The sequence below is a fragment of the Acanthopagrus latus genome, chromosome 2 (genome assembly GCF_904848185.1).
Source record: "Acanthopagrus latus isolate v.2019 chromosome 2, fAcaLat1.1, whole genome shotgun sequence".
Classification (NCBI taxonomy): Eukaryota; Metazoa; Chordata; class Actinopteri; order Spariformes; family Sparidae; genus Acanthopagrus; species Acanthopagrus latus.
This window is the reverse complement of record NC_051040.1, coordinates 18,640,378-18,654,270: the sequence shown is the minus strand read 5'-3', so window position 1 is coordinate 18,654,270 and position 13,893 is coordinate 18,640,378. Positions and strand designations below refer to the sequence as shown.

The window sequence follows — 13,893 nt, the reverse complement described above, 5'->3', positions numbered from 1 at the left end:
TCCTGCGAGGGTTTTGGGACAAGCTGGTGGCTGCCCATCTGTATCTCTTTCACTCTTGGCCCACCCCGCATCGCTCTGAGCTGCATCGCTGGCAAGACACGGAGTGGATCCCAGCCAGAAGCCATCAAAGCCACTGCGTAAGTGGATCAGGATCTTCCTCTCCCCATCTACCACGGTGACTGAGCGGCCCAGTAGATGGCAATCCCTGAATCCACCGGCCCCCCCACCCTGCTCCGTGCCACCCCCTCCGACACACCCCAACGCCCATGTGCTCGGGCCTCCGTGCCAAGCCTCAGCGCCAGGCCTCATCACTGGCCCAGCTGGCATGGCCCCGATCAGCTGGATTTGCTATAATCATCTTAGGTCATCTCATTCAGATGGAGCGAATGCATGTCAGCTCTTCGACCAAGGCCAATGAGCCCCACCAGGAAGGCCCAACTGGCCTCCTTCTGGCTTCATTTCCATTGAACGACCTGTTAACAACTCATTTTAATGTGATTGTTGGACAAGGTGGAGTACTTCACACATTGAAGATGTCACCGCCACCCTTTTAAGAGCTATGAAGTCATGTTCTAATAAAGTACCAGAAAAAAGAGACGTCCTCTCTTGCTGGCCAGTCACCTAGTCCTGCTAGCTGCGTACAAGCCTGCCTAGTCTGTCTCTCTGTCAAGCTGGGATGTCTGGGACCTTGATGTGCGTGAGTGTGTGTGTGCGTTTGTGTGTACATCGAAAGGCGTGGTAGGGAGGGATGGGCAGAGAGTTACAGAGGTTAATGGTAAATCAGCCAAACCAAAGTCACACACTCACCCACCACACGACCCCCCTCCCTCCCTCCTTCCCTCCCTCCCTCCCATCCATCCATTTGTCCATCCACCTAGTCATCCAGCACCCCCGCCCCCCTCCCCTCCACTGCGGTCGTGTCCCGGCTGCTCATCCCTCAGTCCCAGCCGTTGTCCTTGATCATGTGGGCCAGCTCGATGATGAACTTGCCCTCTTTATACTTCTGACTGCTCTCAAAGGCATGTTCCTGGAGGGTGTGGCAGAGGACAGGAGAGAAGAGGGAGACAGCTTTTAATTTGCATGACAAATATTACAATCTGTGACAGTAGAAAGAGGACACAAGTAAAATAAGAATAAAAACTCGTCATGCCCCCCACTTATGTTTTTTCTATGAAAATCCTTGCCTTGATCCTGGCTTGTCTCTGCTGCTGGCTCTCTGGAAGCTGGTTATATAACAGTCAGCCACCAAACACTGCAGAGGACCCTGCAGAACCCAAACTCTGACAGGACTGGACTGTCGTACCCTAAACTGGCAGAAATGTGTCTCTCACTACTACTAAACTGCAAAAACCAGGCCACAGGTTTGAGCCTCACAAGAGCGAACACAGATGTAGAGTCTGCTCTATTTATGCAGGCTGTAACACGCTAACATTTCTACTGTAAGTTGGGTAAGACAAAATCCCCCTGGAATACATGAATGGGATCCACAAGACATGCCAGTAAAGAAAGCCTGAGCTACACAGAAACCTATTATACTCACTCAGTCTTGTTCTATTAATAAGTCAGATGCATTAAAATACATAAAAACATAATAATTCGGCAACAGCGGTCATTATAGAGAGTTATATAAAAAACTGTAACAACTTCAAAGTTTTTGTTCCTAAGGCAAACCAAAGGGCAAACCAGAATCTCAAGGCACACCTTTATTTAAATCAGTGCAAAACAGCATCCAAACAAGTTTTATCGGATAAAATCATTACTGTTTTCTTGTGCCCGAGGCACAACAAATGGCAGGGCCAAGATCTCAAGGCACACCGGTAAACCTGTTCAACGCAGCGTCTATAATCTCTGTAATCATGTACAGAGTATATGTTTACTTTGACTACTGTTGATGCCAGTACTACACATGAAATATTTATTGACAAAAACGATTCAAGAATTCATCCGGAACTTGTTAAAGTTGCGTAAAAGCAGCAACACATGTATCTGGACTAGAAAGGTAACACATTTAAAAGTGAGGTGAACCGCTCTGCACCAGAGAGCAATCCATTCCCCCTCTTTGTTATCCCCACACTAGTTGTCAGTCAGGCCCTTTAATGTGTCTCACTCTAATAATTCCCACCATCCCACAGTCGTGTTGACAACATAATACTGGGGTTCCCTGGAAAGTTTTTAAATTGATTTTTTAGGGGTTTTGCCTCTGTATTGGGAAACTTATATTTTATGGTAAAAAGTTAAATAATGCTTACATAGGTCTAATATAGTGAATTATGTATGTTCACTATCTTAATTTATTGTGTTTGCATGCTAAAGTTTGCATATTAGAACTAAACACAAGTTTGTCTGCACACAGCAAAAAAAAGTAGGACATTAACCAGAGAGAAACATGGTGACTTCTTGAAATTTGATCTTTTTGCCTTTTGGCTTAATACTGAGCCCTGACTGTACGTAGAATAGCTTCCTTTGAATTTAGTGTTTAGTGCTAATGAGCAAATTCTAGCACGCTTACACGCTAACCTAAGAAAATGAATGTAATAAACATTATACCTGCTTAGTGTCAGATGATTACATTATTGTTGTCATTAAGAGCATTTCATGATAAAAATGTTAGCATGTAGCTCAAAGTACAGCCTCACAGAGCTGTTAGCGTAGCTGTTGACTCTTCCACAAGCTGACTTCCCTTCCTTTAATATTTGTGTTTGTGGTGATATAAGAGCCGTAATTTCACCTAAAAGATTTAAAGGAGAGTGTTAAGTGTGTGTATGTTTTTAATTAACAGATGTCTCTCATGGTGGTCACATGATCACGTTCAGCTGCTGTGGCCGCTGCTTGCTAATCCAACCACAGTTTGTTCCAGTTCCCATGTAATATCTCCAAATTTGGATATGTCTGGCCCCGCTAACTGACAGCAGCAAACCCAAGCTTAAAAAGTCATTTTGACACAGCTCTCGTTAAAAAACTGCTTCCACTTCCCAGCTGAGAAAACTGACACAAAAGCACTTCTGTTTCCTGTCCAAGTCTATTAACAACTGTGTCAATGTAAGCCTCTCACAAAAACAGTGTCACGGAGTAGGCTGAGACAACATGTTTCGCTGCAGATCGTCTGTACCTTGTTTTGTCTTTGGCTATTTTGGTTCAAAGCTGCAGAGGCACGTTATCAGATTTCTCGGTTTAGAAGTGCAGTAGGTCAGACCTCTCAATAGAACTTTGACGACTGCAGAAAACCAATACCACTGCAAACGATATTAATGACAGCCCTCCATTAAGTCCTATCTGGCGTTTGTATGCTTGTGACCTCGCTGCCTTGTCAGGGCTCCTGACAGGAATAGAAACTACCCAGAAAAGTATCGACTTCTGAAGCTGGTTCACCAGGTGTTCACCAGGCGTCATAAGGAAAAACAGTTATTTTTAGGCTGGAAGGTTAAAGAATCAGGTTTAAGGTTAGACACGTGGAGGTGAATGTTAACGGGTAGAGGTTAGGCAAAGAGCGCTGGTCAGTGGAGCCCTCTCAGAAGTCAAACAACAAGGATACTGTGTGTGTTAACCCCCTAAGGATACAGTCACGTGCCCTATAGGGTTCACTCTCACCTTCATGCTGACTGGGTTCAACAGTGGCAGCTGCACATGCTCAACTCTGATTAAATATATGAAGACATCTCAAATGGGTGGATCCTGTTTATTTCCACCGATGAGGAACTTAAAATACTTAATGTACTAAACAGAACCTGCACGTGTATTTTGACACCCTTTACCTCAGCTTTACAGAGACTTCTGTCCAGTGTTTATATATATTTGTGTGTGTGTGTGTGTGTGTGTGTGTGTGTGTGTGTGTGTGTGTGTGTATATTCTGATGTTAGCCTTTACAATCACAATCACATCAACTGTACTTTCAGTTCAGTCAATTATTAACACCAAAATTATCTATCAATTAGTAATCTAAAAGGAGACATATCGTTCTCGTTTGAAGTTCATAATTTTACTTTGGTTCACTACTTGAATATGTTTACATGCTTTAATGCTTAAAAAACACATCAGTCTTCTCAATCTGTCCATCTGTCTGTATTCCCCCTCTCTCTGGAAAAGCTCTGTTTAAGCTCCTGTCTCTTTAAGTCAGAATACCCAGCCTGTTCTGATTGGTTGGCTCACACACCTTAGCCAGCACCGCTAACCAGCTCTCCTATCAGCTCTGTAGTGTTTTCAGCTGCTAGTTAACTTCACTTCTACCATGAATATTGTTTTCAAATATGTGACATGGTGACGTAGCGTGGTCTCTAGGAATCACAGAATTACGGCAAGACTATTGATGTTGCGTTTCAGTTTTTTTTGTGGCCAAGAAGAGCTTTTGTTGGTGCAGACTTTGGGCTTTTTGACTATCAAGACCTTTCACATCCACATGATGTTGCAGAGATATGTACTAAAGTCTGGCCCGTCCCCGTCCAGAACTCCTGTGCCAGGGGTGTAAACACTGACACTCCCCTGGTCCCCGAGCACCCAGTTTGAACTGCTAGCTGCACGGCTGACTGAGCTAGATAGCTAATGGCAGCTGTAAATGAACTTCCATATGTTAAGTGTCTTAGGTTCATAGTCATACACTTGTCGTCATACTCAGGAGGTTGAGTTGCCCTGAGGGCCAACTGGATCACGGGTTCCTCTGCACAGTAGAAGATTGTTTTGGGGCAGCTGTACAGATAAGGTACTCTACCCCAGACAACCAAAAATGCATTCTGTTCCTCCAGTATATTAACCTTGACTATATCTCATACAAGAGCCATACTGGCTCCATGTGATAGACAAAACTCCATATTCTCCTGGCGATGAGACTTTAGGTTAGCACAGGTTAAATGGTCACAGACCGGTGAGTGGCACTGAGAACTGGCAGCTTTGCATTGTGTTCCTACACGTACTGTTGCGCTATGTTCTCCTCCATCGAATACTTCAACGTAAGGCCTCACGTGCGCTGAATCTCCTTACTCAGCTGGATTGATAAGACGACATAAATTTCATCAACAGCAGCCCCAGTCAGCAGCAGTGTGCAGTAACTCTGGTCATATGCTACCAGCTATCTGTTTTGAGTATGAATTTGACAGGTGGCCAATTCTTACATATTGCACCTTGAAAGAAAGTGAGAAAAAAAAATTCTGCATCTGTCCCGTTATCCAGATCAACACAGAAGTCTGTTTCATGGAAATCCATTCAGTAATTTCTGTCTAATCCTGCAGACAAACCAACCGACACAAATAACGGTAATAAACAGAAGAAATGAAATCAGCCATATGAAGAGCAGCATCAGTCGGCACCTTCTGTTAAAACCCTAAGAATAGACTGTGTGTATGCAAGTCTCCAAATCTGAAAGCCCTCCTGCTGATCCAGATGTTTTTCACTTCTTAAAAAAACACTGAAAAACCCATCACAAGTCACACGAGATAAACAAAGACTCCTTCTTGTCTCCGTCTGTTTGGAAAAATCTATCTCATAATTCATTCAGCCCACAGCCGGTACCGCTGCGCCGACCCTGAGAAAAGAGGCGGTCCAAATGTAATTAGGGCGCAAATAAAATTAGGGTGCGCGCTATAATAACAACCTCCCAGTTTATCATCCCCTAACCTTGGGTGCAGTTATCGGTGCCGTGCATCAAATCAGCCAAGGACACTTACGTATTTCCAGCCCAGGGTCGTCTTGCAGTTCTCACAGTAGATATCTGCTACAGCGTGCAGGCCTGTGAGCAGAACTCTCTCCTCTGCTGGGCCACACCCGACGTTCACCCTGAGGGGTTGGGGGGGGAGCAGAGAGAGAAACAAAAGTTTAAAAAATGTGTATTGTGCAAGTGGCCCGAGTGGCTCAGTTGCATGTCCTGTATGATGTGCTCAGAGTGAGTCACCACCTCACACCCACCCACACAGAGCATACTGATGGGGCACTAGGCCACGGCGCATGGATTCCTAATTTTCACACTCAATTCGGCCGATAATGACGACTCGCTGAGGCACAGGCTGGCTCCGTCTACACACCAGGGCTTCAAAAACAACTGCTGCGTGCTGCAATCTGAATTATCAACCCGAGCATGTTGGATCACTTGTCGCCTGACTAAAACTGGCGCGCGGGAGTGTTTCTCCTCACAATGTAACATAGGCTGCGCTTGCAAACGAGCGGGTTGGAGTGAATTCAGAGGAGTACTCACACTGAGTTGAACAGGTAGGCTCTGCCTTGGCTGCCCTGGAACGACTGCGGAGACAAGATGAGACAAAGATGAAACAGCTGGAACAAAAATCTAACCTTTAAAGCGACGTCACAACTCTATTAAATTATACAGGAATGCTGCTATATTGCCATAACGCTGCAGTCAAATGAGATCTCTGGTTTGGCTTTCTCGTAAAAAAAAACAAACAAAAAAAAAAACGCCCACATGTTAACTGGAAGAAGAAGCTCCTATTTTCAAACCTGTGGAGAAATGTTTAGTACATGTTTAAAAATGGTGCACAGTCTCCCAGTAACAGCCCTAATGCATAGGTGTACTCATGACAAGCAACGCAGTCATTTTCTCGCAACACAAGAGCTGTGACTGAATGGACACATTACACAGATTTATGCAGGTGCGCTGTGTTACAACCAACAGAAGGCCTTTGTACGCAGGTGAGGAGTGTTGTCATAATCGCACATGGAAAGAGTGATAGTGCATTCATAATCCAATTCACTAACCAGCTTATAACATAATCCATAAACAGGAAATAATGTGGCAGTGGCTGACAAAGACATACAGATGTTTCCAGCCTGCTGTTTATTTTTATGATTCCTCATCCGCTCTCCTTCTTTTTTGGTCTTGAACTCTTGTCCTTGGCTGTTAATGCTTCTAATTGTGTAACATTAACTGTGCTGTTAATTAAAAGAGACTATATTCAGAGCGCTGCTGACCTTCGAGATGAGCTCGTCGTGGTTGGCCAGGTGAGCTCGGCAGTGGATGCAGCTGTAGGTTCGGTGGCAGCTCGGCAGGTACGCCTGAAAAGTCTTGGAGCGCGTCATTCTGACCATGGGCGGTGTTGGCGGGCGGTGCAAGAAGGGACTGCCAGCCCAGGTCGGCTCACAAGGGAAGCACCGCAACACACAGGTGAGGGCCGTGGTGGGCGGTGGGTTGGGAGGCGAACACCTGAGCGCAGGGAGGACAGAAGAGGAGATAATGGTTACATGGCTGTGTAACAGCTGCCTCCATAGACTGAGCCACAGGTGTATAATTGCTGATGGGATTACAGTCTGCTCCTCAACCTGCTCGCAACTGTGAGACTCTTAAAACCTCAAAGAGCCAGGGGGTTATAAGATGCCATGCATTGTTAATGAGGCTGAGTCACGACATTTCACATTTCCGTTTCAAGCCAAATACAGTGAAGAAACTCTACTTTAGGAGGTGAGATCTATTTTGATAATTACTAAGGTCCAGCGTGCAGGGGAAAAAAAGGAATTTGCTCTGTCCAGTCTGAGCTTCTGTGGAAACATGGCAGTGCAACATGGCTGACTCCAGCTAAAGAGGACCAGCTCCCTCTGTAGATATAAAAGGTTCATTCTAAATTAAGCTGGAAAATCAAAAACACTGCGACTCTTAGATGTCTTTCAGGTGATTACACGCTAATGAAAACTGAATTAGGAATTACATTTTCAGCCTCTGCCAGAAATCCTACATGATGTAGCTTTAAGTATCGCTTAGCTATGTTAGCAGCCTCTGCAGGTAACAGTACTGGTCTGTTGGTCAGTCCTCTACTTTAATTCAGACTAAATATCTCTGCAACTATCGGGCAGAGACATTCATGATGCTCAAAGGATGAATCCTGCTGACTTGGTAATCCGTTGACTTTCTCATCTCATGCCACCGTCAACCATCACATCTATATATGCCCAATGTAAGTATTTTGTTTATGAGTTGATTTAAAAAACATGTTCTCGTAATAGCTCTCTTCCTCCCTTTATCAAACATTTTGATCTGAAGCTAAATTCTGAGGCTAATAAATAACCTCTCGAACAACTTCCAGTTTGCTCTCCTCTGGTTTAAGCCCTGCTCATTCCAACGAAACTGACAGGGATGCATATCATTTAGTTGTCGCTTGCCATGACATTCCCATTTGCCTCAGCTGGCCCTTGTCTATGCCAGTAACCAAATATTAGCTTGATAATACAGTAAGCTAATGTGATGAACATGGACAACATCATACCTGCTAAATATCAGCATGTTAGCGTTAAGATCAATGTGCGTGCAGCCTCACAGAGCTGCTAGCGTGGCTTTAAACTCCAAGTCTTGTTTGAGCCACATTTCCTGGTCCCAGCTTTTCAAATAGGAGGAATTTTCGCTTTCTTCTGTTTCACGTCATTGTAAATGAACTACCGTTCAGATCTGAATTGATGGCCACTTTTCAATCAATCAGCCAATTGCAAAACACAGGGGAGATAAATGAAACTGAAAATAATCATCCGTTGCAGGCTGTCACCCTTAAATGAGCGGCCGGACCATCCGGCACTCACTCAGTAGTGCAGAAGCACACAGGCAGCACAGCTAGCTCACATTCTGTGTTTAAGTCTATGAGGCTGGGGAGATAATCTGCTTAGCCTAGCACAACTGTGAGGATCGTGCTCTGCTCGCTCCATGATATCCAAATAGACCGAGCCCTTAAAATACTTTTGCTGGTGTGCCCTGGTGACTGAGAAGATTAGTGAGCTGGCCCGGGAAGCCATCCCAAAGGCTCCGGGCCAGGAGGACAGGGGTGTGTTTTGACTAACTGTACAGGGGAAACTAAATGGCTTGCGGCCCCTGCTCCTCTGCTCTCTACCTTGTGGTGCAGTCATAATCTCTGTGTTTTTATCACTTCATGCAACTTTAATTGGGTTTTCAGCTGGCGCTAAACACAACTTCTCACCAAATGTAATGCAGTTTTATTCCCGCCAGCGCTACGACCTCATGACATCAGGATGTTTCATTGTCCGCCGGCCTATTCTCATTTAAAACATGACCTTTCTGACTAGATCAAATCTATATTTTCTTCATCTTCACAGGAGTATGACTCTATGAGATTCACTAACTTGTTTTTATGAGTCGTTTCATCACCTTCACATAATGCTGTCCCATTCTGTCTCCTCTCCTTCCTGCCTGTCTTTACTGAACCATCTGGAAAAACTAATAAAATACTGAATGGGAGCAGGAGGCCTCTGTGAGTCCAGGACAAACAAGAGAGAGACAGAGAGAGAGAAAGACAGAGAGAGAGGCCTCTTTACTTTACTGCGATTGTTTTTAGATTCGGACGGAGGCTGATAAAGTTCTCCAGGGCTGATGGGACAGGACCGCGGGATATAAATAAATAAGGCAGTGAGACGTGCCCTTGTTTTCTCTCTTCTCTGACTCGGTGCCAGCGGCGTGGGATTGGGGCACAAAGACACGCTCAGTACAGTTGTCTGAATTGACCCCTGAAATGCACACACACACGCACGCACACACACACACACACACATGCGCGCACACACACACAGACACACACACACACACTGACCCTAAGTGTTTCATCCTCTCGGTCATTTCAGGACTGAGGACAAGGCAGAAGTTGATGTAGCATCCAAACCTTTGAGATATTTTATTAGTAGTTTTATTTATTACAGATGTTGGTAACTTTATTCTTTTATATTTGGCAGCTGTGGGTTAATTAATTAGTCCGTTAAAGGAGACTTATTATGCTTTTTTGTTTTTTTTCCCTTTTCTTCAGAATGAAAGCATCTCCTCCCTCCCACAGAAAACACCGCTCCTGAATGCATCATTCTCAGGCTAGTTTGGCTCTTAAGAATTGTTTTAGCACAGCCGCTCTGCTACTGTTAGCAGTGCTAGCTCAGGCACGTGAGAGCTGACCAATCAGAGCAGAGTGGGTATTCAGGGGGCGGGCCTTTAAATGACAGGAGCCTAAATGATGATGAATATGATAAAATATGAATAAGTAAATAAAACATAGATGAATTTTAGACACAACAAGCATTACTAGAACATTTCACAGACCAGTTAATTAAGCAATTAACCAAGAAAATCTCTTGAATTTGAGCAAAGCTGCCTGATTAAAGCTCAGTAATTAGTCTTGTAGGTAATCTGGGAATGTAAGCTCCAAACTTAAGCTTCAAATTTAATTACATTAAATGTAAGCTTCTGCTTCTAAGCTTCATTTGCTAGAAGGCCCATTCTGGCTAAAAGTCTAATATTTAATGTGGTGTGTGGACCAAGAGCTGTCTATCAGGCGAGACTCAAACTCTACGCTCTGTGAGAGGCTGTTATTCTATCAGCATGTTGATACAAAGTGCATCATGGCACGAATGTGACCTTAGCGGACAGACCTTCAGCATCAGTGCTGGATTATAGTGTTGCACGTGTTGCATATCATCTCACGGGTCATATATAATCCATGTGGAGCCCTCTCTGCGTATTATCTCTAAAGAATCACTCCATCACAACAGCAGCTCTGGATGAAAACAGAAACCTCTCTTACTCTTGTGATTAAAAACATTGTATTATAGTTGATGTTTTGATTATCAATCATGTGTTTGTGCCTTTTATCATGCGGTTATGTAAATGTGCATTATACACTAAATGTCTTTGGGGTTTTGACTGTTTGTTGGACAAAAACAAGACATTTTAAGACTCTGGGCATTTGTGATGAGCAGCAGGTCTGCCTTTTCTGATGACAAACAACCAAGAAGAGACTCAGCAAATGAATTCATAATAAAAATAACTGTTAGTTGCAGCTGGATGCAGTGGAATTCATTACAACCTTTAAAAAAAAGGGAAATAGGTTACTGTAAAGACAAGAACCCCCACATTATACACATGATAATGACCTGTTGCTGGATTATGAAGCTGTTTGACATTTTACACACTTGGTGGGTGGACATCATTTTGCAGGGCATCGGTGTTTGTGGGAACGAGGACGCTGACAAGCTGTAAAAGGCTGACGTAAAGAGTCATGTCCTGAAAAAAAGGCCTGCTCTCTGACAGAACAACAAACTGCGTAAATGATCAGATGACTCGAGGAGCTGTTATCACAACCAACACATCAAGATGAAGACTGTCTTTGGTGTTTGTCCCTCTTTTATCAGTTATGTCTTCCAGCCTGCCAGCCTGTGTGCTCCTTCTCTCTCTGTGTCGCTACGCCTCTCAGCCTGCTTGTGTATTTACTTTGTCTGCTGTCGCTCTGCCCGTTCATCAGTTCTGCTGAGGGGTCGCTTAAGGTCACCGCGCTGTCCATTCTGGTCATTTCTGACTGTCGTCACAAAAGGCTACGTGCCACGAGTCTCCACAGCCAAAAGGGCCCTTGTATCCCAACAAAAAAACCTTTGTTATGTAACGCACTGATGCTGCCGCTGCTGATGCTGCTCCTGACAATGATCGAGAGCAGGAGGAAGACGAAGGAGGGGTGGAGGATGGGAGTCAGACAGGGACAGGGAGCTGGTGAAATGAGCAGAGGAAGAAAGATGGAGGAAGAAGAAGAAGTGTGTGTGTCCCTTCAGCGCTGGATGAGCTGTGTGTGCCACGCTGCCCACGAGCTGCATCATCAGGATTTCTGTACTTTGTGTACTTTCATGCTGTTCTCCATTCAGTCTTTACACCGAGGCCAGCAGCATACAGCAGCATGACATCACTGACTAGAAGAAGAAAAAAAAAAAACTCCTCTCTCCTCCCCCCCCATCATATCAAATCTCACTGAGCGATGTTCCTGCATCCCAGGTGTGTGTGTGTGTCTGGTTACTGTTGCCATGCCTGATCCGTACTCACTTCTAATTCTCTTCTGCCTGCCTCTCTGTTGTCCTCAGCAGCCTGTTTTCAGGTGCTGTATTTCCTGACATATATATATATATAAAAAACGCCTGGAGGAAAAACTCCTTAAGTGCACGTCATCCTGCCTGTTTATTGTGGCTCAAAGATTCAAAGATTCCTTATTCACAGTCACATCTACCTTTTATCACATTTCAGTGTGTGGCTTGACACCGCATGTGTCATAAAAAGTGTTATAAAAAAACAGAGTGGGTGAGGTGTCAAAGAGACTCAGACCTGTGAAACTGAAGGCACAGCACACGGTACACAACTTTTGTTTGTGTATACAAGTCCTGCCTGTGAAGGATCACCTTTCAAGGGCCTGAACACCATCTTCGATCCCTGTGCATCGACCCTTTCGCGTGATCAATAACCATCTGCTTGCACACTCTGCTATGGAAATGGATCTGGAGGAGTGCAAAGGTTGTGACTTGATATAAATGTCTGTTCTTTAACTGTTTGCATGTACTCACGTGGACTTCCATTAGTGGATGTTTTTTTTGGGGGGGGGGAATGCAGCATTTCCACCTGCTGGCCTACCTGTCACTGACTATCATGGGATGGTAGAGTGACATGACATCAATAAATAAACAAAAACGTGCAGGTTGGAGATTTACAGTAGGTGTGTGTGTGATCACTGAGATGAATCAGGTCACAGGCAGTGGCGCACTTCTCATCTGGGGCAGAACTTCAGCCACCACACGGAGCACAGATGGCGGGGATGCCTCAGCTCAGCAATGCTGAAAACACGCACTCGCGCGCGCGCACACGCGCCACCCATACTGGAAAGCTTTAACATCTGCAGTGACTTTGACGGTTCGATCCCAATCAGGTGACTGTCCTCAGAGTTTATGATCACACCAGCGCATAACACGATATCCCGCATCGATCGCTGCTGACGCGCACCATCACGATGGCCATGCGCGCGCACGGGAATGATGGCGCATACGTGCGGGACCGCCACCACAAACAGCATGTGTCCTCATAACAAGAGCTGGATACTGTGGCTCCACTGCGGAGTGGAGCTGAGCATCACATCCACGAAGGAGGCACAAGTCCAGACATGAAGAAGACTTCATGTAACACACGTGACATATAACACATAAACTTGTCTTATTATTGTTTTATTACAGCATGCGTGCCTCTGGTCTGGTATTAAAAGTTGCCTCTGTTAAAAAGTACTGGACGGGCTGTATACATGAGTGCCTCGACGCAGGAATAAGCTTTACAGAGAGCAATACAATAACAGTGCGTGACAACAAATGCATCACAGTGGAAAAATAACGCAGAGGAACTCGTTTTTACCTTTGAAGGGAAGAAAAAAAACGGATCTCCACGTAGCCTAGAAAATGTCGCACCTCCTCGCTTTTCCTCGTGGCAGCGCCAATCCTAAACCCCCTTTCGCATTCCTTCCCAGGCAAATTTCCTCTCTTCTCTCTGGACCTGGCAAGTCCTACAGAGACGCAATGTTTTGACGCGCAATGATGCCCAGCAGAGTTTAGAAGAGGCAGCGGGAGAGAGTGATGAAACGGCCAGCCGGAGCGAGAGGATTCCCTCCTGCGCACTTCCGCGTACGCAGAGAAACCGTAACAGGGTTAAGACAGTTTATTTTACTGAACAGGACTCGGCGGGGCTTCTGTCCGGTGTCTGCTTTATTTAAGTTTCCTTCAGATGTTGGGTGTCGTGATTAAAACGTCTTTTACTTGCATCGTTATGACACGTAAATATAGTAGGTCAAACACCCTGTGGCGCATGCTCAGTTGAGTTGAGTTTAGTGACGGATGTTTTGGCCATTTGTTGCATTTGCTTGTATCAAATGAATAAACGCTTTGAGATTTAGATTGTCAGCACATTGTTTTTCTTATGTAGACTTAGCTTGTGCGGTGTGGGTGTTAATATAAACTGCAGCAGAGAAGCTAGCTAAACCATTGTCGCACTACTTTTCTACACTTCAGCGGTCGTTTATTACCTTTCTAACTTCGATAATCGTGGCGAGAGAACAGCTACTTCACATGAGATGACCGAGTGGCAACAAGTCCACGGTAAACATGATAGTTCAAACGCTGTGATCTGGT

General features: G+C 44.9%; 1 protein-coding gene across 1 annotated transcript; it reads right to left on the bottom strand.

Moving 5' to 3' along the window:
• Positions 1-891: 891 nt before the first annotated feature.
• Positions 892-13,318, bottom strand: ypel2b (yippee-like 2b). Its single transcript, XM_037083790.1, has 5 exons — positions 13,124-13,318; positions 6,910-7,141; positions 6,179-6,222; positions 5,655-5,763; positions 892-1,027 (listed from the first exon to the last, which is right to left on the bottom strand). The coding sequence occupies exons 2-5, from the start codon at positions 7,024-7,026 to the stop codon at positions 938-940; spliced, it is 360 nt and encodes a 119-aa protein (XP_036939685.1). The 5' UTR covers positions 7,027-7,141; positions 13,124-13,318; the 3' UTR covers positions 892-937.
• Between the last annotated feature and the right edge of the window lie 575 nt (positions 13,319-13,893).